Source organism: Chelonia mydas, chromosome 6 (assembly GCF_015237465.2).
Source record: "Chelonia mydas isolate rCheMyd1 chromosome 6, rCheMyd1.pri.v2, whole genome shotgun sequence".
NCBI lineage: Eukaryota > Metazoa > Chordata > Testudines > Cheloniidae > Chelonia > Chelonia mydas.
The window spans coordinates 105,668,354-105,693,592 of NC_051246.2; the positions used below are offsets into that span (position 1 = coordinate 105,668,354).

Below are 25,239 nucleotides of genomic sequence, written 5' to 3' on the forward strand. Positions count from 1 at the left end.
ACATTGTGTAAACTAACCATCTTTTAAACAGAAAACTGAAACTAGAAATATCATCATGTGCAACCATAAGGCTCTCCCCACATAGGCCATCAGCACAGTTTGAATACTAGATCTTCAGATTCCCACCACAAACCTCTATCATTTGAGCTAAAGTAGTAACTCTCCCTCTACGTCAGCATTTCTCATCCAGTTTGTCGTGTCTCCTAGGGGAGTTACAAAGCGTTAGAAATGTTATTACAATCTATACCAAAGAAAAATCTCATTTTCCCACTCCCACATATCCTTACCCTTCAAGTTCAAGTGTTCTCTTTCATCCTCTTGAAAAACCAAATAAAATTAAATAGGCTTGTTAAAATTGATGCACTTACATTTTTTACTCTTATTTTATGTAAGAGGATTTTTTTATGTAAGAGGATTGTGAATGTTTTTGACTTCAAAAAAGTGGTGGCGATCTGAAAAGGTTGAGCGACTCTGCTCTATATGACCTAAACACCAGAAGGAGATGGGACCCGCTATCAGTAGGTCACACACTATTTGCTAGATAGCAGCAGAATTTTGGAGATCATGAATCTCTGGTTCTGGGAGTGGAATAAAGGAACCATCATACTAGATCAGACCAGTGGTCCATCTATTCTAGTATTCTGTCACTAACAGTGGCCAGTACTAGATGCTTCAGATGAAGGTACAAAAAGAAAGACCAAGAAAACAACCTTGCAATAGATAGTTATTGAGATTATACATGAGCGTTTATATCCCTCCCAAAACTCTTGCCTCTACTCTTCATATTTACAATAACTAGTTATCCATATAGCTGTATAATTTTTTTTAAAAATCCTCTTAAGCTCTTGCTCTCAACTATATCATGCAGTTAGATCTACAGACTAATCGCACATTGTGTGAAAAAGTATTTCCATCTATCATTTTTAATTTTCCATCTCTCAGTGCCCTATTGTTCTTATACTAAGAAAAAGAATAGACAAATATTCCTGATTTCACATGAGAGATAGGAACATTGATCTGATAAACATATAATGAAAGACAGTGTGGATGAACTGGTAAGGCTTGTGTTCTACCCCCAGCTCTGCCAGAAATGACTGCAAGTTAGCTATCTGTAAAATGGGTAAAAATTATATTTTACAGACCTCTTGAGCAGGTTATAAGGCCTGGCTCAATAATAAAGGTTATGAAGCGAGCAGAAATATGGATACAAAAATTTGAACTCTGTGCCTGAAATGCATCGTCACTGGACTTTTTCCTAGGCTACAGAATATTTGAATGGGGAATCTTTCACTAGTGCAATCTAGTAGTTTTGAGCACCATCATCTCTATGAATTAAAAGTGAAGGAACAGGAGAAAAATCACAACTATTTACTGGGTGAGCTGCTTAGGCCTAAATAGGAGCATTTTCATATTTTTATTAAGTACTACAGATTGTGACCCCACAAGCTGTGATCCAGTGTAGAAGGTCCCTCCCTTTAGAAAAGTATTTTAAGATATAATCAATCCGCATATATCAAACCATCAAAAAAGACTAGTTATTAAAAATATGTATGTAACTCTGCTTCTGTACATAGCACTTCACAAATATAAAAGACATGTTCATTGTCCCAATGAATTTACAATCTAAAGCAGAAAAACAAGACACCAGTTCAAGAGATGGAGGATGAGCATTACTAAACACATACTGCTTAGCTGACTAAAGATATAGGTCAAGTTTTTTTCACTTTTGTGGGGTGGGGGGGGAGGGAAAAGATGTGTCTAGATTTGTAAACTAAATTGGCAGGATATCTCTCACCCACTAGTGGAATGCATCCTCACTGAGCTTAAACAGTCAATTGATGTTTAAAAAAAAAAAATGAACACCCACAACTGATAATATTAAGCGCAAAAGATCTTGTAAGTAAGTTTTTAGTGATCAAAGTTAACCTAATCAACAAGATATTTTCTATCAAAGAATGCTTGTTAGCTCTGGAAGAACACAAACACACAAGTGTCCGAGTTTGTTTCAGGTTATATCAATACATGACCCCACTTTTTTAATTTTTTTCTATTGTAGCACTTTCTATAGCATGTGGCACTAGAATAGCTAAATGCTTTAATGGCTCTACTTAGACTTTGTAATATTTTACATACAGGTTTTGGAGAAGGACCTTTTAATTTTATCACTGTATATTTACAGAATGCAGGACACCCCTCGTTTCAACTGGGGGAGATGGCGAAGGAACAGAGGGATAATAAAAAAACCTTAAAATATTACTCCAGGGGAGCTTTAAGTTATAACTCCTCTCCTCCGCCCGCAACTCATACCCAGAACAAGGGCCCCTTTAGCAGATGGTCCATGAGTAGGGGTGGGGAAGCAGCTCCCGGGTGCCACAGGCCTGTCGTCTGAAGGGGCAGCGGTGACCGGGACGGGGCCCAGGAGCCTAGCGCACACGCCTCAGCAGGCCCCAAGTGCTGCTGGCCTTGGGGCGAGAGAAGACAAAGCCAGCGAGAAGGACTGGGAGACCCTTCGCCCTGGGCTCCACTGAGCCGGGGCCACGGCGGCAAGGGGGGTGGCGGGGCCCGCGGTAGGCAGAGCCAGGGGGGTGGCTGTGCCAGGGGCCCTGCGCGGCTCCGGCAGGTGGACATGCCTTGCAGCCAGCGGGAGAGAAGGGCGGCTCAGCCGGGCGCCAAGGGCTGGGGAAGGGGGCTGAGCGGCGCACATGCTCGGAGCGGGCGGTGACCACTCGCCCGGCAGAAGCTGCCCATCCCCGGTGCTGGGTCCCCGAGCCCGCCATGAAGCCTTCGGCGAGAGCACATGCCAGAGCCGCCGCCTCCTACCTGCCGGACTGGACCCAGCCCAGAGCTTCCAGGCTACAGGCCGCGTCTCATTGTGCTGCTCCCGCCGCCATTTCCCCGCCGCCGCCGCCTCACTCCCCCCAGCTGTCAGGTTCCTCCATTCACCTGGGCCCGGGACAGCCTCCTGCCCTCCCTTCCCCCTGCGAGGCTGGTCCTACGCAAATAGAGCACCGCCCGAGCTCTCCGCCCACAACAATAGGCCCGCCCAACGCAGGCAGCGTACTCGTGCTCTGAGAATTCCATCCCCCGGAGCTCACACCCTCCACCTCCCCAGTCCATGAGAGCAGTGAGGCGATTGGACTAAAAATGGGGGTGAGAGGTCAAAGGTTGAGAGGAAGACCAATTAGGTGACAGGAGACAGCAAACGCTTGGGCCGACTGGAGTCTTCCGCGGACTCACGTGTGTTCCTGCTCTCGCTCAATTCCCTGCTGAACTCTGCGTGGCGCGAGATGGCATCACACGCAGATGCCCTCTCCCTGCACGGGGGGTAGGGGGGGTAGCACGCGCAGATGCCTCCTCCATCTCCCTGCATAAGCGGTCGGGGTGCTTACCTCGCATAGCTGCCCTCACCCACTACGGTTGCCAACCCTCCAGATTGTCCTGGAGTCTTCAAGAATTGAAAGATTAATTTTTAATTAAAGATTAGAATCATAAAATATCAAGGTTAGCAGGAACCTCAGGAGGTCATCTAGTCTTACCCACTGCTCAAAGCAGGGCCAGTCCCCAACTAAATCATCCCAGACAGGGCTTTTGTTAAGCCTGACCTTAAAAACCTCAAAGAAGGAGATTCCACCACCTCCTTAGGGAACGCATTCCAGTGCTTCACCACCCTCCTAGTGAAAAAGTTTTTCCTAATATCCAACCTAAAGCTCCCCCACTGCAACTTGAGACCATGACTCCTTGTTCTGTCACCTGCTACCACTGAGAACAGTCTAGATCCATCCTCTCTGGAACCCCCTTTCAGGTAGTTGAAAGCAGCTATCAAATCCCCCTCATTCTTCTCTTCTGCAGACTAAATAATCCCAGTTCCCTCAGCCTCTCCTCATAAATCATGTGCTCTTGCCCCCAAATCATTTTTGTTGCCCTTTGCTGGACGCTTTTCAATTTTTCCACATCCTTCCTGTAGCGTGGGGCCCAAAACTGGACACAGTACTCCAGATGAGGCTTCACCAGTGCCGAATAGAGGGGAATGATCACATTCCCTCGATCTGCTGGCAATGCCCCTACTTATACAGCCCCAAATGCCGTTAGCCTTCTTGGCAACAAGAGCACACTGTTGACTCATATCCAGCTTCTCGTCCACTGTAACCCCTAGGTCCTTTTCTGCAGAACTGCTGCCTAGCCGCTCGGGCCCTAGTCTGTAGCAGTGCATGGTATTCTTCCGTCCTAAGTGCAGGACTCTGCACTTGTCCTTGTTGAACCTCATCAGATTTCTTTTGGCCCAATCCTCTAATTTGTCTAGGTCCCTCTGTATCCTATCCCTACCTTCCAGCATATCTACCACTCCTCCCAGTTTAGTGTCATCTGCAAACTTCCTGAGGGTGCAATCCATGCCATCCTCCAGATCGTTAATGAAGATATTGAACAAAACCAGCCCCAGGAGCAACCCTTAGGGCACTCCGGTAAGTCCTTTAAGTTACTTTCACCCCTGTATAATGGGGATGCAGAGAGCCACTGAACCAAACTGTAAATCCTGTATGTGGTGGAAACCACTTCAAGCCAGGGGGTGCTGCAGCACCTGTAGTTCCAGCACTTCTGGTGGGGGAGGTCATCACACTGACACAATTGTGTCCTAGTGCAGGGGTAGTCGATTATTTTTTTTGTCAAGGTCTAAATTTCTTGGTCAAGGTCCAGACTCCAGAGAAAATAATAAGAAAGTAAAAAGATTGAGTTCTGTTCAAAACCATCTCCTGGCCCATAGGCCCCCTATTGACGACCCCTGTCCTAGCGATAGTCCCAGAAAAGATTTACCTGGGCCTGGTCAGCATTTGGATAACAGCAGCCCCTTCCTACGGCCTCCTGTAGTCTTGGTGAGCTGCATGAGTTGCTGCTGTGCAGCAGCGTCCAATTGAAGAATCGCAGCTTTGGGATGGTCCATTGTATGTGCAACACAGTTGGAGCCTGAAGAGTTGGCCTTCATCACAGCTGTACTCTCACCGCTGGGGGTGGTGAGTGCAGACAAACTGCATGCGTAATGCAGTGCATACATGGGGTCATGTGCTTTTCACCTGTACTGCCATTCCAATAGCAAGCATCATCCTTCAACAGACAGGGTGGAACACTGGAACCCAAAGATTCCATGGCAGTTGGTGGCCCAGTAAATGGAACTAGAGGTAGAAAGAATTTTGGAAGCCTGAGGTTCCATGCCATTACCCCCTTCCCTCCCATACACACACTGGGGCAGATAGGCAGGAAACAGGGTGGATTGTTGGAACCGGGATATACTGTGTCAGTTGGGAACAGCTGATAGATCTCTCCCCATTACAAGTGCTTCTTTCTGGTCCAATTTCCATCCTAGATGCCAGCAGCAAAATTTTCCTACAAGCCCGGTGTGAGGTATTTTACAGACTTGCCAGCACTTGCATGCACTAAATTTTGTATCTCAGGAACTCTACTAAAGTCAGAAATCTAACAGGTATCACTAACCTCAATCATTCTACTTCTGCCAGCTGATTTGTAAATTTGCCCCTCCCCACATCCTGAGCATTGCCAGAGTTCATTCTTACCTTAACCCTGGGTCCACTGAAGTAATTATTCATTCCTTAATTCACTTCTCATCTACTGTAATTCACTTTCAGTGGCATAATTTGCATGCTGCTGTATATTGTGTCCTCTGAATATATCTTTGCAATGTAAAATTCAGGAGGTTCAACAAGCTATAGCCAAAAAATATTATTTTTCTCTCTGCAGCAATGGGGCAATATCAATCGTATTCATTATTAATATTATTAATTTGCATATCTTGGCAGTAACAGGATGTCCAGAAGGATATCATGTCACAAACTGGCAAGGTTTACATAAGTTTTGGTCATCAAAAATCTACAACTTAAAGGCCAAATCTTCAACTCAAATGTTATTTCCAACTCACATGGATATGAAAGCTGGAAATCCACCAAAGGTACAGATGGATGTCTAAATGCCTTTGAAAGCAAATGCCTTAGAAAACTATTACATGGAATTAATTTGTGACAAATGCTGAGATTCTTCAAAGAGTTCAACAACCCCTTATCTCTAAAGTTATCCAGAAAAGAAAATGAAAATATTTGAGATATGTAAAGAATGAATCCAGAGCAACTGCCACAGCTGGCATGCCTTTGGACAGCTGGACAATAATGCAGAAGGCTCTGACCAAAAGAATCCCTCCTTTCAACATACTCAGAGCGGGAAAACATATGGGACTTAACAACACAAAGGACATGCAAAGAGCCGTCCAGGATAGACAGAAATGATTGAGTCTTGTTTGTGCCCGATGTGACATTCAACGACATGGGAAAGATTCAGAATAATTATAATAATTTGTACTGTTGTCACATTCAAAGGTCCCACTTAAGATCAAGGCCATAATCAGGATCAGGCCTATGGTGCTAGGCACTGTGCAAACACACTAGATGATATATCCCTGCTTCAAAGTGCTTACAATTTGATTTAAGACCAGACACAGCAAGTGAGTGTTACAAACAGTAGGAGGAAAGTTGGGGAGGGAAAGAAAGGGAAGGTTACTCACCCTGTGCAGTAACTGAGGTTCTTTGAGATGTGTGCCCCTATGGGTGCTCCACTATAACTGTAACAACACAGGTATTCATAAGTTAACAATACATAGAACTTGATGGGTTCAAATTATTAACATACTACAGTAGCATCTATAGGCCACAATCAGGATAGAGGCTTCATTGTGCTACGCACTGGCCAAAGAAATAGGAAAAAATGGTTACCTACCTTTCGTAACTGTTGTCTTCGAGATGTGTTGCTCATCTCAATTCCATTCTACGTGTGTGCACGCCTATATGCAGAGTTGTCAGAGATTTTTGCCATAGCAGTATCCATTAGGCCAGCTGTGGCACCCTCTAGAGTACCACGCTCATGCTGAGGTATATCAGGTGCTGACATCCCTATGCCCTTTCAGTTCCTTCTTGCCAACAACTCTGACAGAGGGGCAGGCGGGCGGGTAATGGAATGGACATGAGCAACACATCTCAAAGAACAACAGTTACGAAAGGTAGGTAACCGTTTTATTCTTCGAGTGCTTGCTCATGTCGATTTCATTCTAGGTGACTCACAAGCAGTATCTATGGAGGTGGAGTCAGAGTTCACTGCTTGGCGGCTTGCTGTACTGCTCTATCGAAGCCAGCATCGTCCCGAGCCTGCTGGGGAAGCGCATAGTGGGACGTGAAGGTATGGACCGATGACTAGGTGGCCACCGTACAGATGTGGAACTGGATAGGCACTTGGGGCCAAAAAGGCTGCCAAAGGGGCCTGCGCCCTGGTAGAGTGGGCGGTGACAATCGCCAGGGGCGGCACCTTTGCTTGATCATAGCAAAAGTGAATGCAGGCAGTGATCCAGGAGGAAATCCTCTGAGTGGAAACAGGCTGACCTTTTATCCTGTTAGCCACAGCAACGAATAATTGCGTTGACTTGCAGAATGGCTTGGTCCTTTCAATGTAGAAGGCCAGAGCCCTCCTGACATCCAGGGCATGTAGTCTGTACTCCTCCTCCTCCGACTTATGCAGCTTTGGAAAGACCAGTAAATAAATGTCTTGGCTTGAATGAAACTGAGAGACTACTTTAGGAAGGAAGGCCAGGTATGATCTGAGCTGGACCTTGTCCTTGTAGAAGACCATATAAGGTGGCTCCAAGGTGAGCACCCAGATCTCAGATACCCGGTGTGCCAACGTGACCAGAAATGCGACCTTCTAGGAGAGGAGAAGGAGAGAGCAGGAAGCCAAAGGCTTGAAGAGGGGGCCTGTGAGCCGTGACAGCACCAGATTCAAGTCCCATGGAGGAACAGGATCCCTCATGTGCTAGTAGAGGTGCTCCAGGCCCTTGAGGAATCTGGCTGTGATATCCTGAGAGAAAACTGACCCATCTTCAAGCAGTGGGTGGAAGGCCGAGATGGCCATTACATGGACCTTGATAGATGATAGCGACAAGCCCTGATGCTTGAGATGCAGGAGGTAGTCTAGAATGATCTGCAATGCGGCTCGCTCGGGACAAACCCCCTTATTTGCCATCCAGCAGGTGAATCGCTTCCCTTTGGCCAAGTAGGTGGCCCTGGTGGAGGGCTTTCTACTGCCCAACTAGGGCATTGTGAGGCTTATTTAATATACATAAAGAGCTATGAGAACCTGACATGAAATGTGCTATAGAGGTGCAAAATATTTCATCACCTTTGTCACATGGGTGAACCCCTGACTGACATTGAGCACACTGTCCCCATTATTAAACACATTAAAATGACTAGGTATTTTTAGTGCATACAAGGGGCATCCTTCTGCTTCTCATGGTTAGAAGAATAATTATATCCTCTGAAAGAAAAGGAGTACTTGTGGCACCTTAGAGACTAACCAATTTATTTGAGCATAAGCTTTCGTGAGCTACAGCTCACTTCATCGGATAACTAACTAAATTGGTTAGTCTCTAAGGTGCCACAAGTACTCCTTTTCTTTTTGCGAATACAGACTAACACGGCTGCTACTCTGAAATATATCCTCTGACAGAACCTAGGAAAGAAGAACAGCTGTTCGGTACTATGCAGTGGGAGTTGTCACAACACATGGGTCTATTTCTCCACTTATGGCTGGAGCACTGGCGGAAATTGGCACTCTTAATAATTTCTGAAGTAAAATGTAGCAGAAAAAAAAACAACCCTTAAAAATCCTTTGCAGGCCACCATTAAGAAACAATTTGTTTCTGATTAGGGGAAGTTCAACTAAAGGACAAGTTGGGAGAATTAGAGTTCTAAACTGAAAGCTTATTCATGGAAAATAAACACAAGGGACCAGATTCTCAAGGGTATTTAGGCACCTAATGCTCATTGATTTCACTGGGAGTTCGGCACCTAAATAGCTTTGAAAGTCTGAGCCAAGGACTCAAGAGAAAGAATTATGGGCAATTACCTTCATTTCCACACCTCTTCTCCCTCCATCAGCCACAGGAACATTTGATGTAATGATTCAGTAAGGATCACACTTGTGCTGTATTTTATCCTCTTTTATCATTCTGATTGTTTTTTTGTTTTGCAAACACTGATTATTTTAGGTCATCTGCTTTTGTAAGTAAAATTGATTTTAAATGTTTATCCCCAGACTGTAAATTCAGATAATTTCTTCACAAATTTCTTACAAAGATTTTCACACCAGGCTATGTAATGTAGCCTGTGCAATACAGAACGCTAAACAAGTACAGCATGCAGAGCATTTCAACTCCATGGACATCCTGTAACGTGTTTTTGTTATTTATTATTGTTATTATTATCACTATTATTATTAAAACAGATTGATTGGATTGAGCAAGAGAAAATAGGCATTGCCAACTAATTAAAATCTCTAACAAAAAAATGGTAAGACACTAAATTATGGCTTTTGCCATGTCCTGGATATTAGAAATGTTGATGTCTTATTCTGTGTGACAGAGTTTGTAAGGCAAAGAGAAATTTCTTTTTTTCCATTTCAAAATTCATACTGTTTAGTTGTGTTTTGTTTTTATTCTGTCTGGGGAAAAAATATCTCATATTTGTGTTAGAATACTCAAAATTGCAAATTATTTTACTGAGTCTGTTCCAGTTCTTGGCTTTGTTCATGCTATTGAATTTTGAAATCATGCCAGGAGAAAATAGGTCGTGCTTTTTGGCTCTGTGCATCTGCTCAGTGTTCTAAAATGGATCCTGAAGTGATTTGTTACTATACGTCAATGGTGACCTCTATTGTTCTCTGCTGTTGAGACCAGCTACAATGTTGTCTTGTTACTTTACTACACACACTACATACAGTTTTACTGACATGCTTTGAAATAAACTAACAATTATCTGGGAGGGAGTATGGTCCCATGGTTGAACCAAATTGCTGGACAGCAGCAGACTTCGATTCTGTTCTCAGTTCAGCCACTGGACTTGCTGTGACTCTTTGGTCAAGTCACTAAGATCTGATTTTCAGCTGGACCACAACCTGGCTGCCATTTTCTAATTCATAACTTTGTACTAGCATGTCTGCAGCTGCAATAAATGACAAGCACAAATCCTTACGACTATGTACCGATATTTGCACCTCAAATTTACCATTGATGCAAAAATACAAATACAGGGCAAAACAATACCCAAACAGAGTCCATTCTAAAAACCTAGACTGGGAGTTTCAAAGGAGCCCAGGGGAGTTTCAGTTAGATTTGGTCATCTAACTCCTTAAGGCTCCTTTGCAGATCTTATTAGCCCTGGGCTTTTGTGGTCTGTGCCTCATGCTACCCATCTGTAAATGAGGACTAATGCTTCAATGACATGGTGTTCAAACCCCACATGAGTCCGGAACAGTTTAATGGGCTGCTAGCAGCACAATCACCCCCATGACACCTGGAACCAGGTGCCAGGCTTCAAGGGAGAAGCTAAAAGGTGAGAGCCCAGCTCTATTGGCGGCTAGCAAGGAGGGGGAGCAGACTCTCACTGCAGGAGAGAAGGCTGGCAGGGGCCAGAAATTGAGGAAAATGCTGTCTATAAGAGCATCCCTGAGAGAAGTTAGGCCTGGCCCAGGACAATTGCCTTGTTTAGCTGCCAATGACCAACTTAGGCTTGCATGAGGTGAGGCAGGGCAGAGGCGTTTGTTTCTTGGTGTGCTGCAGAGCCCTGGAGGGCTGAAGATTCTTCTGAGGACTGAGCGCAGGAAGGGGGAGGAATGTGTTTCTGTGTGTGTATGTTGCACTTTGGGGACCCAGGAAAGGTATGTGACCTAGCTAGAAGGCTAAGTCACCTCAGCCTGAAAGGTGTTGGAAGCTGGGTAGATCAGCAGATGACCAGGAAGGAGGCAGAGCCAGTCATGCCATAGGGGGTATGTCTACAAAGCAGCTGAAAGAGTGCTTCCCATATATTAGCCCCACTCAACCTAGTGTACTAAAAATAGCAGTGTGGCCACAGTGATGATGGGCTGCAGCTCAGGCTAGCTGCCTGACCCCCAGGATTTAGGGGGCATTCAGCTATAGCATCTGAAGTGCTAGTGAAATATGCATATTCCTAATTTCTTTGGCTTTTTTTTTATACTTCCGTAAAGGTCCCTCGCTCTCCCGCTCAGAGGAAGGCCACTCAGGCTGGTCCTGTCTGGCCAGGACCAGAGACTGCAAGACAGCCGAGAGCCCACAGTAGGGCTGGGTGATTAATAGTCGCTATCAGGCTTTAGCCTGGGCTTGGGTAGCTCAAGTAGTCAGCCCTTAAACACAGTCTCTCAGGGCTGGCTTTGGCCTGGGCGGGGCTCATGCGGCCAGTGAACAAAACAGTCTACAGGTGAGCTGGGGCCTGTGCTTAAGTAGGCTTAGGGACCAGCAGGCAAAACAGTCTTTCAGGGCTGGCTTTGGCCTGGGCAGAGTTCAGGCAGCCAGCAAACAAACAGTCCCTAAGGGTGACTGGTAAGGGAAGCTCCTCTTCAGAGCTATAGTCTCTTTGCACAGTGTAGGGGGGTCAGCCACCCTGGGGTGGGTTGGCAGGGGTACACAGGCCCACCCTACTCCACTGCATCCCAGCCCAGGGCCCTGGCAGGGACAGGATTGGCTGCCTCTGCGTAGGCGGGGATCCAGCTGCAACATGCCGATGGTGCCACACCTGGTTCTGCAGCCGGGCCACTTCCTGCCTCCCCGGGATTTGGTACCTGCGGTCTCCAGGCCTCTTCCAGCTCCTTAGGATATACGGCAGCAGGTACTCCGGGCCAGTCCTCGTCAGCGTCTGGGAATCGAGAACAGCCAGGCGCAGGTTCCTCTCAGGGACATGGGAGAACAGGCAGAGCGTCCTTCTCCTCCACAGGCGCTCCCCCAACTGTGCAGCAGGGCAGGCCTTTTATACTTCCGGCCATGCCCTGGTACTTCTGGTGAGGGGGGCGGGGCAATCTAGGCTCTGCCCTCCAAGGAGCAAGTAAAGGTCCCTCGCTCTCCCACTCGGAGGGAGGCCACTCAGCCTCACTACAACTTCTTTAAATTATGATCCTGCCTTTCAAAACAGCACACCCTGAATCAACACATCTGCTCCATGTGTCTATTCAGAATCAATACATTTTGCTCTGAGTGACTAAAATACACTTTTGCTGCTTTTTACACCTGTTAAGCAATGGGTTTGCTCAAGAGAAACAGAGGTTATAACATGACATTCAGCATCTTTACCTGTGATGATTTCAAAAGGAAAGAGCCCAGCTTGACTTTACAGATCCCCGGTTATGCTCACAGGCTGGCAGTTATAAAACGCATCATTTTGACTCAACAGAGCAAGAAACAAATCTGGAACCCCACGTTGCCATTTTTATCAAAATTGTGTATGTGCTATAAAATGGTATCTGTTGAATGACTCTTGCACCAATGACTTAAACACTAAAAAAAATCTTATTATTGAATTAATCTGTATCTCTGGTAACCAAAGCGTACTCATTGGTGCTATAGACTTTTCTGTATTTGTTGATCTGAAACTTGCTTGTTCATTTTGTCAGGAAAGAAAACACAACCAATAGCGATCTAGACACTCCTGCTTTTGCATATCAAATGTAATATTTATTTGTGTCATTGACTGTCCTACAGTACAATACTGGCAAAGGAAATGTAAGTACACAATTATTCCTAGGAAGCAATTTTTTCATGAGAGCTGTATAGTTTTTGATGGTTAATCAGAGCAATGGTTTTAACCTGAAATGAAAACACATCTCTTGAGATAAAGAAACTAGAGCAAAAATGTTTATGCTGACAGCTTTGGGAAGTGACTTGGATCACAACTAATAACAATACAAATCATCACTATGCCCATTCCCCTCCTTCCAAGTCTATAACATTTATTAACGAAGAGATCTGATTTACATGGGAACACTTACAAAAATATGTCAGTTTCAAGGGAAATGCAGTTAACTTTGTACATGGTATATAAGGGAAAGGTTTTATTCTCCAGTGATTAAAACCAGAAAACTGGTAGCCAGAACTTTGGGGGCCAGATCCTCAACTGATATAAACTGTCAGTCAATGGAGGTCTGGTATTTATGCTATCTGAGGATTGGGCCCTGGGATTCTACTTCCAGCTCTGTCACTGATTCTTGGTACAACCTTGGGCAAGTCATTTAACCTCTCTTGCCTCATTTTAGCCATCTGTAACACAAGTATAAAAATATATATATGTCCTGGAGGTATTAGGGGAATTTTATTAACTAGCAATTGTAATACACTTAAGATTCTTAGACCATGAGGGGTATATAAGAATTATTATTCTGCAAAGTGAAAGATTTAGCTGCAATATATAGCGATGGATGACAGACAAATAATGTAGCTAGATTATCATTTTCTTATTAAACGTACACATGGCAAAGTAAATTCCACAAGTGCACAGACCAGCCATAAACATTAATGCAAAGATATTGAATTCAAAGGATTTACAACAGATGGAGCTATATATTTCACTTTGATCAACTCTCACATTGCGTTTAAAGGTAGCATGTATTTCGAGGCAGGGAAAAATAATCGGTGGATAACAGCACTACCCACTCACGGACTGCATAAAATCACTAGGAAGGCATTTTAGAAATGATTGTAATAAGCTCTCTTGAAGATTATCTTTGCAAGTTAATACCCATAGCGATGCTACAAGAAGAAAGGTTTGATAATCTGTAAATTACCTACATGCATGTTATTAATATCTAAGGACAGAGGCGTTGGTCAAGTCTGAGACTGTTGCAAATGTACAAGCAATTACATGTGGCATTACTTTCAGTTCCTAGTAGTCCAAGTCCACCCACTCGTACATTCACAGCACTCAAATCCTGCACTTCATACTCACACATGACTCCTCAGGCCTGTAGAACTTTGGACCTACATGTTTGGGCCTCAATTCCACAGTTATATTCACCTGATGTCAGGACCCTGCCAAGCCTGCTAAGTACTTAGGCAGTATCCTTATCCACTGCACCACAACAGTGTACTGAAATGCTACCTCAACCTTAGTGCTAAAGGCCTACAGACCCACAGCAGCCATACCGCAGGTCCCTCATTGGATGGACTGGCAGCACGCTCATTAGGTACCGGGACTATTTAAAGACCCCAACGGGAAGAGGATGGAAGCGATCTGAGCAACAGACCATTGCCTGCTGGTTGCTGCCTAGATCGCCTTGCCTGACCCTGCCTTGCCAAACCTCACCTCCCCAACCAGCTGATCTAGCCCCTTGGATTGGATCTTCCGGGTACAGACTCTTGTGAGAATGCCAACCATTGCCCCAGACTGCCTCTGATACCGATTGACCTACTGGCAACCTGACCACCCCCACACATTTGACTGGTGCTTTGGACTGACCCTAGTCCACCTTGGCCACCAGGCATTACACCTGAACAGTCCTAAATGCAGGATCAGGGCCACATATTGTAATAAATGTTGCAATTTTTTTTTTTTGTTCCTAACTCTATCCTTATCTACTGTACTATTAAAAACCACAGGCTGAGTTCCATTGCTGCCAGCATTATATCATATCTAGGGACCAGATCCTGCACTGCTGAAGTCAGTGGAAGTTTTGCATTTACACCACTGGAAGCAGGATTGGGCCAGTATTAGTGACAGATCCCTAGAGATACTTACTACCTGCAGGATTTAGGTGGAAAAGGATGATCCAATGGTTAAGTACTTCCCTACCTCAGCGGGGTATTGTGGAGGATAACTACATTAAAGAGTGGTTTCAGAGTAGCAGCCGTGTTAGTCTGTATTCGCAAAAAGAAAAGGAGTACTTGTGGCACCTTAGAGACTAACCAATTTATAGTACTCCTTTTCTTTTTACAGTAAAGAGTGTGAGTTGTGCAGATTCTGCTGTAAGGGGGGCCATTTAAAGTACCCAAGATAGACAGCCCATTAAACTTTCTGCTCTGATTCCATCTATCACACATTTATTGAAAGGTAACCCATAGTTCTCTCTTCCCTATCACCTTCCTTTGTTTATGTGCATGTCTAAGTTTGTCCATTTTAGATTGTAAACTCCTGGGGACAGAGATCCAGGCCCTGGTTCTCTGTATTTCATTGTGCTTCTGCTACTTCCCCATCACTGATGTTCTGCAAGAGAAGTGACTGGGGAACACTGTAAAATGGATCCATGCATCAGCTATTCACCTGTTGAGCCACCAGTTCAAATGCTTAAAATCATAAGTGAAAAGGAGCTCGATAAATCTTATTGTAAAGCTGACATTTATCCACCTCTGCAAATGCATGATTCAGCAAAATTATTTCTGGAAGCTTACATAAGGCTTGTTGCCCCAATATACCTGATTCTACATGCTGGTAAACCTTCACCTTCCTAAACTCAACATCTACTCTTTTTTAAAAGTGACTGGGAGAGAAAAGTAGGCTCCCGTTTTCTAACAATCACTGTCTGTATGTTTTTGGTTTGTCAAACTGTCTCTTAAGATTTCTTTATAACAAGAAAATAGTGTCTCTTAGCATGAAAATAACATTATTCGAAACAGAATGGTTTCTCCTGAAAAAGTAAATGTAGCACAGAAATTTCTCAGCATGGGAAAATATGCAGACAACAGATACGTACAGAAATTTTGTCAGTTTATTTCAAAATTGGAGGTTTTATAAAATAAAATTTTAAACTATTCACTCTTGCATCCTAGTCTGATTACAGAGCAAGTTTCCAAAAGTAATCTTTTTGCTATTTGTAGCAACTATACACAAAACATTTTAATTTCTCTTAATTTTTCCTTCACAAAAATCAGCTTTGAACGATAATTGCAAACATTCAGGGTGGAGCACTGAGCAAGAAAATATTCAGAAGGATTTATATATAAACTTCATTGTCTTTTAAATACATGCGTCCTTTTTAATACCATTTATAGTTTCAAATTCTCCTCGCTATTCAATAAAATGCAAGTGTGTATGTGTGTCTATAAAACAAACAGGGCCAAGTTGTGCACTCAATTATCTCCCTGGAACAAGTCAATGGGGGTCTAGCAATCAGATCAGTGGAGTTGCATTAATGTAACCAAATTAAAGAATTTGACACAGTGATGCTGCATAAGCTTTGTTATTAGGGGATATAGTTAAGACTTCTCCACAAATACAGACTGGATAATTTATTTATGAGAATCTCCAGCAAAGTAGGATCAGGACCATATATTTGAACAACTTGCACAGTTGGTTTGATGGTGAGGCAGCAAACACATTTAAATAACCAGCATCCTTGACAATTAGCCAAAGAAAGGGAGCTAATTAAAAATAAATGTACATTCATTTAAGTTTGCTGATGCATGTTTACTCCTGGCACAAAAGTCCCTCTAACTCCTTCAGCAACCTAGCACTTTACATATTAAAATTTAAACTGGAAAACAGTAACAAAAGTAAGTTAAGTAAGTTCATCGTCATTTTACAGGTAAGAGTAAGATAGCTGAAAGTGTTGGCATACCTGAAGCACCAGTTAAGTTATGGCCCGTTAAGTCAATTATAATGAGATCACAAAAGAAAGAAGATGATCTGATTCTTATAATTAAAAACAGAAGGGTTTGACTAAACAAAAATACATTATTCCATGTTCCAAAAAAAAAAAAGTGAAGAGACTGGATCACTGATTTCTAAGGATGGATTTAGTCATCGGGATGAGATTCTCCACCCGTCATCGTTTTGAGGGCACCTAACCAGACATTATTATTATTTATTTGTTACCGTAGCACCAAGGAGTCCCAGTCATGGACTAGAACCTCGTTGGGCTAGGCCCTGTACAAACACAAAACAATGAGTTGGGCCCCTCCCCAAAGAATTTACAAGAAGTCCCACTAAAACTAATGAGGCTACTTGTGGAGTAAGGTACCACAGAACATGAGCAAGGTTATCAGAATCTGGTCCTTGTTCAACGGGCATGTTTTTGTATTCTCGTGAGGTGAAATTGTTTCCCATTCCCCGGCAGTAAAACCACAAATCAGGCTCTTAGTGCCATTTTATTTCCTTCTCATATAGAAGTTAAAAATATAGTAACCACCACTTAAAGGGTGATTTCATGTCCCTTAAGCAGAGATAGCTATTGCTAACGTAAGCCTAATGTTTCCTTCAGAGTGTGAAAATAAGGTGTAATTCTCATTTTCTTTTACCAGCAATAATCATTGCCTGGAAAGGGGGCAGCAGAAATTCTACGGAAGAAGGACGATGCTTTTTCTGACAAAGAGTTCAGAGTGAAAGAACAATGCTTTGATGGTCACTCAAGAAATGAACATGGCTTTAGCTCTTGATAGTAAAGGGATCATCCAAGGTTCCTAAAAATAAGAAGCATGATTCCATTTCCCTCCCATGCCTTCTTGTTGGGTTCTGTTTAAATAAATGATATAAATGAATTAGGCATTCTGATGATACTTTCCCACATATTTTAAATCAATACCTAAAGATCCACCCCTTCACTATACAGTTTTGGCAGTTTTGCGCTGTTAAAAAAAAAAGAAGAAGAAAAGAAAAGAAAACAAAAGTGCAACTCGTATTCTTATTGAAGAGAGGATTATAACAATTAAAAATTAGATGTCATCGAAGTAGCATTATCACTGACACACAGTATTGCTTCTTGAAAAAAAGTCTTTTTTACTGCAGTGTTAAGATGGCAAAGTAAATAAATAAGGACATTAGGAAATAGAAAATGTAAGGTTCCTACAGCAATGCTTACCTGTCCCACCTTCACTCCTGCATTTTGTGGGCTTTTAGATACCCACATTAACTGTGCAATCTTAATATTGCATTTGCACATTTTTGCATTTAATTTCCCTGTTTTTCTTCTCTTGTGGTTGGGGGGCGGGGGGGAGAGAAGAGGTAAAAAGTCTTCATTAACTTGCTTGAAAGACTAAGGTTCTGATCCTGCAACGCTTATTCATGCAAATAAATCATCTTGTTCACACCGGGAGACTCACTGAACTGAATGAGACTATTAAGTGAATAAGGACCTAAGTGAGCTGGCTCTTAAAGTGGCAGGTGCTCTTACTCTGCATTATGGTATATGTACTTAAAATTGATTTAAAGCCACCATAAAGTTCTGATCTTGCAAGCTGCTGAGTGCCAACATGTCCTATTGACTTCAATGGAAGATCTCATAGGACACATTCAATGCCTTGGCAGGATTTAGCCCTAAATCCTTAAAGCTGTCACAGATTAATCGACTATTAGATTACATTGCTAAGTGCTCACTTATAAAAGACCCCCATTTCTTTAAGGTCCTCGTCCTGCAATTGGATCAGTGCAGGTGAACTCCTGCACCTACGTGAAGTCCCACTGAAATCAATGGGGCACTGTACATCTGTATAAAATCAGAATAAATTCATTGACATCAATAGAGTTATTCCGGATTTACATTTCTTTAGAGGAGAGCAGTGTTTTGAGCAATGCATGGAAAATTTCAGCCCCCAAAATGATTATTTTAAAAAGCTAAGGATGCAGTGAAGAAAAGTGGGTCATCACTTAGCCTATTTTGCAACCTTAACAACAAGTTTTACCACAAAACAAAAACTGTAAAGCATCTGTTTTAAAGATTGTATTGTATACAGTTTTATATGCTCATTCACCATATTTTTCAAGACTACTATTCATTGACTCACCTGACTCATATTTGCAGTTATTTTGTCATGTCTGTAAATTATGCATGAAATTGCATTACTTTTTTAATATTAATTTTCTCATGATTTACAATTATTAATAAGTATAACATTCATACAATTATACAGATACTCTTAAAATGTTTTTACAGCTTTCAAATATAGATAAAATAAATCACTGTGATACAAAATAATATTTCATCTTTAAAACAGTTTTTCTTAGCTGAATTTTTAAGCTTTCAATAAGATTCTGTAGACACTTCAATTACACTGTAGAAATTCCACTAAAAACAAGTTTTAGAGCTCAATCCATCAAAAATATTGATGGTATTTAAAATGGGACTGTATTTTTTAAGGCTACACAAATGAAACTTGTATGCGTCACACCCATGGTGCTGACCCATTATTATCTATTTGGTAAGGGGTGAATTAATTTTCAGTTTGATAATGTGTATGCCTAATTTTGCAGCTGAAAATGGAGTAAGAATCTGCCAGATAATTTGTATGAAATTTCCTCCTTAAATATCAAAACCTTTTTTATATAGGCCCAGATTATTAAAGGTAATTAGGCATTGCTGCACTCAGCGTCACAATGCCTAATTGATTTAGAGCCTACATGTCATTTTCAAAAATGATTTAGGCATCCATGAGTCAAAATCTGAGGCCCCAGTTCAGGAACACATCCCTGTTCAGGAAGGGCACTTAAGTAAGTACATGCCTAGGTTTAAGCGTATGCTTAAATGGTTCCCTGAATCAGGGCTTAGTTAAGTGCCTAAATATGGATTTGTGTGTCTAACTTTAGACACTCAGATTGACAACTTTGGCGTCAGTGACTAGATCCATGTTACACAGCTAGGAACAGAATTGAAGAATCCTAGTCCTCTGCTTTAATCACCCACTTTTAATCTCTCCTCATTTCTGCCAAGCTACATTCTTACTGCTGCTGACATTGCCCACCAGGTATTAAAACATCAGATACCCCTGGCTAGTCCTGCATTCTTCAGGCAAAACTCTCATGAACTTAAATGGGAGTTTTTCCAAAGTAAAGACTTCAAGATCAGGCTCCCAGTTTGCAACATACCAATAGAGTACACAACATCTAATTACAGGTAAAATGCCTTGGTATATTTTAAGTATGCTGCATGTGGAATGAAGGGCTTGAGTGCTTAAATGGGTGTATTTGTGTCCAGTGCTGAATATTCCAATAGACTGAGTGTTCCTTAAGGTGGGTGAGGTCATATCTTTTATTGGACCAACTTCTGTTGGTGAGAGAGACAAGCTTTCAAGCTACACACAGCTCTTCTTCAGGTTGGGGAAAGGTACTAACAGTGTCACAGCTAAATACAAGATTGAACAGATGGTTTAGCATAAGTAGTTAGCACATAGGAGGCCCTTCAAGCTGAATTGTCCTGTTAACACCCCTGTAGTTTTAGGACAAAAAGGGGGGTTAGTGGGTTACAGATTGTTCTATATAATAAGCCATAAATCCAGTGTCCCTATTAAGACCATGATTTTTAGTGTCTAGCAAAGTTATGAACTTAAGCTCCCAGGCTCATCTTTCAAAAGTGTTGTGCAGAGTTCCTTTGAGGATGAGGACTGATCGGTCAGATAAGGAGTTCCTTAAGGAGTTCATCAGAGGTTAATCACACCAGTAAGAATCACCTTTTGTTCTTTACCCTCGGTCCCCTTATTTAACCGCTGAATAATTTTGTAGCAGTGAAAACAGCTCAATAAATCCTGGGTCCATCTAGAACTGTACACATCCTATTAACACAAAGGGACAAAACCCAAGCCCCACCTCTGTTCATGGGATAGCTTTGATAGCATTGTTTAATCTGAATGATCTGTTATTAACTGTATGATGTTTAAGACAAGAGCTGCAGACTATATGAGGTTTAATCTGCATGATCTGTTGCTTGAGTAGATATCAATCAGTAGGATGGAATGGAAAATAATATAGCTGTCCTTGTGGCCATGTATTTCCTGGCAAGGATGAAAGCTTATGCCCAAATAAATATGTTAGTCTCTAAGGTGCCACAAGAACTCCTTGTTGTTTTTGCTTATACAGACTAACACGGCTACCACTATGAAAACAGACACTACTGGCATTAAGCTGTGTTATATAGTTTCTGAGTTATCATAATGATCTTTATGGATGACATTGTTTATTTCCTTGAGACATCCAATGAGCTCCTCTAGGTAAGATCAGGTTTTTGGGGAGGGATGTTTGGTTTCTTTGTTATAACAATGCCAGCTTTCTGAATATTTGGGAAACAGGAGATTATATCCAAGTTCCAAGCGATTTCTCTTGACGCTCAAGAGTCTTGGAAGATAAAATAACCTATTCAAGAATTTGTCATGAAGAGAAGGAGTCTCCCTGTAGCATTAACCAAATGTTACAGAGAAGTGAAGTCTTTTGCCCTAAATTACTGTATAGTGTTACTGTGTGTGTTAAACAGCTGCTATACTCTACCTCAGAGTTGGCTGCACTTCAGAAGTGGGTGCAGTGATTCTCATTGTGCAAAGGGATCCTCTGGGAGAAAAGGTACTAGTTCAACACAAGATATTTATCTAAATATGAAGATTCCAGAATTGTAATTGTGTGGGTCACTGAAACCTAAAATCTTTGAGTCAGTGCGAAGTGATGGAAACATATGCAAGCATGGCTATGAGTTTTTCTTGTTCAGACTATCACCAGCTTCAACCATCACTGGAATTCGTGGCCTCTTACTGTCTATTTTTTAAGTATTCAGCCATTTTGACTTCACAAATTACATCCGTTCAGCATACAGCTATAGTAAGGCATGTATCTATGCCATGCCCAGAGTCCTAGTCCATTGTGATATCAGAGGTGACTCAACCAATCACTGCCCTTACACTACAGCTAACTTGCATCCAACAATTTGATTGGTTGTATAGGGAGACTGCACAGATGACGGATTACTTGGCCCAGCTGCCATACCCGTGCAACAGCACAGGCTTTTGGCCACCAGTTATTAAATAACCCATCAGACCTCAGGGATAGCTGCATGAAGTAAATGTCACAATACAAAAATCAGTTATTGTCCAATTGTTCAATCAACAAAAAGCGTACTCAGCTCATTGTCTGGTTTGTGGTACTTTTTTTTTTTTCTTTTTAACAAAGGCAGTGAGACTTTATCCATGATCCCCAGAGTTCCTCCAGAGAAGTGCCAGTTATGCGGGGACTTTTCTCAATTCTGTCATCTCTCTTCTAGAAATAGGCCTGAACCAAAAACTTTGGACCTACTTCCCCTCAAACTTTGGGTGAAGTCCAGATCTGAATCTGCTTCTCAAATTTATGGCTTGGACCCATCTCTACTCTTGTCTGATGTTGGCAAAGGACTAGAAGATCCTTATAATGGACAGACGGAAAGAGCCCAAGGGTGAAATGCTGGCTTCAGTGATATCAGTGGCAATATTCTTATTGACTTAAATGGGCCAGGATTTCACCCCAAGTGTTTAAACTATCATCCTATGCAGCATTATTCTCTAATCCTAATTGCACCTCCAAGATGAGGTGTTACTGAAAGAGGTAACAACAAGCTAATATCAAGAACCTATACAATAGTTTAGTGCAATGTACAACTAAGGAAATACTCAGCAGGCAGCAAGCCTTTAACAACTTCAAAGCATATGCAAATGAAGTGCTTAACATTCAAGTACATATATATGTCCTGTCCCCAAAGAGCTTTTATTTAAGATGAGCACTAAAAATAGCATACTGAAAGGGAATCTTAAACATACAGCCTCTTATTATAAATACCTTTTATTCTAACAAAGTTGACGGCAAGCCCATGAAACACCTCTTTTTTTTTTTATGAGGCACTCTGTGGTCTGATGTATGGATGTTCAAACTGAACCAGCAGCATTACATGTCCTCATCAGGGCATCGTGAAGTCAAAAGTGCCTGTGGTGGCAGATGACTACACCAGAAATACCATGGGTAGAAGTTATTGCTACTGCCAAGTAGGCGACCACAAGCTTATACCTGATCCCCATTCTGGCTAAAAAGCTCAGTATAAGCTATAAAGGAATCACTGATGTCTTCACACGTTTACTGTCCCATTTCTATGCTGGTTTTGATCAAAAGAATAAGACCAAATGCAAGCCAGGATTTTTGTTGTTTGTCTGGCGATAGGAGTCCCTTCATATGTACTCGAGATTTTCAGAGAGAAGAAATATAGACTGCCGACATTTTTCTGGATCTATTTCTCCAGTAGTCATTTCTTCCCCCATTGATCTCAGTGCTTGTAATCCTCTTGAGTTGCACTTTCACCTCAGAAGGTGACAAGCTGGGTTTTTTTTTATTATTTTTGGTGTCTTCAAAGGCAGGGTCTTTATATGATCTGATAAGTGAAATTCATTGATGCAGCTGATCCAGAGGCTGAATGGTAAAGGACAAGGAAGTAGATAAATCAGTAGAAGAGGCAAGAGATCCAAACTGATGTTTTCCTTCTGCTTTGGAGTGAATGATTAATCATTTATTTTAGAGAGATGATCCTTGAAAGATATTTTAGAGTGTGGCCTCTTTGTCAGTAGTGTATAAAAAGAAGAAATGTCAATAATCAAATATCCTCTATCAATATCCTCTATCAAAGTCTCTATACCAGGCTCTCCTTTCCTCCCTTTACATCTCTTCTGGTAAGCAGCTACCTTGATCATTCTTTTTTCACAGCCAATTTGCTAATATAGAGGGTACAATATCAAAAGATGAGAAGACAGCAATAAATCTGAATTCAAAGGAAAACTTGCAGAAAAGACAAACTTCATAATCATCACTTCACCTGTACCAAGGCTCAGAATAATGTTTCCTTGTACTTCGTTAATGGAAATGTATTAGCTCTCCTTCACCTTCATTCCAGACTTGGGGCAAGTTTTTCTGTTGTATATAGATTCTTATTCCTTGCTCATCACCACAGATTCTGAGTGCCTTCCAGTAATGCATGACTATACATCTGTCATGTACTGTTTGTTCTCTCATATTATTCCCAGGAGAAGTGTGTGCAACAGAGTATCTTGTTTTGGTAGCATTTTAGGTTTTTAATAAATGTAGCAAGATTTATATTTGCAATTCCTCTGCCCAGACACAGTAACAATATGGGCCAAATTCTGATCTCAGTTACGCTGGTGTAATTCTGATGCAATTTCACTGAAGTCAATGAAGTTATAGGTGCAACTGAGATCAGCATCTGCTCCCATGTGTTTGAAAAGTCCTTTCAATTGAAAACAAAACACACGATGGAAGAATAATTGATGGAGGAAGGTTAAGCTTCTTCTACCAAAGTATTTCCACTGGAAATACAGAGAAGATCTTATTTCAAGCCCTGCCCATGTGGATGACCAAGCTTTGACACGAAGTCACACATTACCCTTTTTCACAGCTACATGGCCCTAGGTAAATAAGTGTAGCCAGAGGAACAATTTTTGAAGAACCATTTTTGAAGAGTGGAGCTCTAAATCATCTGTGTCTCTACTAATAATTATCCATTTTATTTAGCATTTTATAAAGCAAGGCACAAATGTACAAAAATTGTATATTAAATCATCCCATTTTCATATATATCTATATCTATATATATATCTACACAATGTCACAATATAAAATGTGCTACAACATTATAAATAGCACAATAGTAAGTTAAGACTAATCTTTGTATCAGCTTTAAAATCAGGCCCTATATTTGTCTGTGCTTCACCTGAAGGAACCGATTTATATGCATACACATGAAAAAATCAAGCCACTGTCTTTTATTATTCCCACACTCACAGAGATCAAAGTTTGTTGCTAACAAGATGCGGAAGGAGCAACAGGCAGTAGACCAGCACCCAGAGGAAAACAATGAAGTAAAATAACTCGGGTTGCTCTACACATGGAGGTTCAGAAGGTGGAATAGCATTCTCTGGAGCCTCTAAGTCTTTTTTCTTCCTACAAAAATGGATGAGAGAGAGGTTGGGTTGGGGGAGGAAAACAACTGTAAATGTGCAGTGGATTGATTGAAGTTGTTGATGGAAAGATGGGCAGAACTATAAGGCAGTAGTTCAATTAATCTTACAGTCCAGCCAGCTAGAGAGTGAGTCAGAACTGTGAGGCACACAAGGGGGTTGTGCAGTATCACTTCTTAGGAGCCAATGCACGCTACTGTTTTAAGCCTCTGACAACTTCGGGCTGATTCTCAGGTAGCGTCAATCAGTGCAACTCCCACTGAAGTCACTGGAGTTATGCCAATTTATGTCAGTTGAGGTTCCACCCCTAATCGTAAACACCTATGAATACTGGGCAATGTTCAAATACGGATTTTTAATTGAAACAAAGCTAAGATTTTCAGAAATTGTGAATGACATTGGGTGTCCAACTTGAGACATCTTAAAGGGACTTCATTTTCACAGGGTGGAACCACAACTGATTTTGAAAATCAGATCCCATTCCAGTTTCTGAAGAAGGGCACTCACAAATCACTAGTCACTTCTGAAAATGCCCTCTGAAAAGGGTCTCAAACACTTGAGTAATGAAGCCATTTATTTTGAAAGTTCTTGCCCACATGGGTTTTGAACAATTTAATTATACATTGATAACATACATTGGAAATCTTTTCTTGAGGGCGGGTGGATTCTCTGATGCTATT

The 25,239-nt window shown here is 41.9% G+C and overlaps 2 protein-coding genes across 21 annotated transcripts in view; both read right to left on the bottom strand.

Annotated features, from left to right (window-relative positions):
* The window catches only part of DICER1 (dicer 1, ribonuclease III), a 102,741-nt gene extending 99,626 nt beyond the window's left edge, over window positions 1-3,115 (bottom strand). For 10 of the 19 annotated variants that reach the window (XM_037900893.2, XM_037900897.2, XM_037900889.2 and 7 more), the window contains exon 1: window positions 2,821-3,062. The gene's annotated coding sequence lies outside the window, so the exon portion shown is untranslated. Of the gene's footprint in view, window positions 1-2,820 lie in introns of all 19 variants that reach the window. The other 9 variants (XM_037900898.2, XM_037900892.2, XM_037900891.2 and 6 more) reach the window with 6 other exon arrangements.
* A 14,668-nt stretch (window positions 3,116-17,783) lies between these two features.
* CLMN (calmin) overlaps window positions 17,784-25,239 on the bottom strand; it is a 103,101-nt gene continuing 95,645 nt past the window's right edge. For both annotated transcript variants that reach the window (XM_037900900.2, XM_043549265.1), the window contains exon 13: window positions 17,784-24,542. In XM_037900900.2, coding sequence (XP_037756828.1) covers window positions 24,389-24,542 — 154 coding nt within the window. In that variant the 3' untranslated portion in view covers window positions 17,784-24,388. The remainder of the gene's footprint in view (window positions 24,543-25,239) is intronic.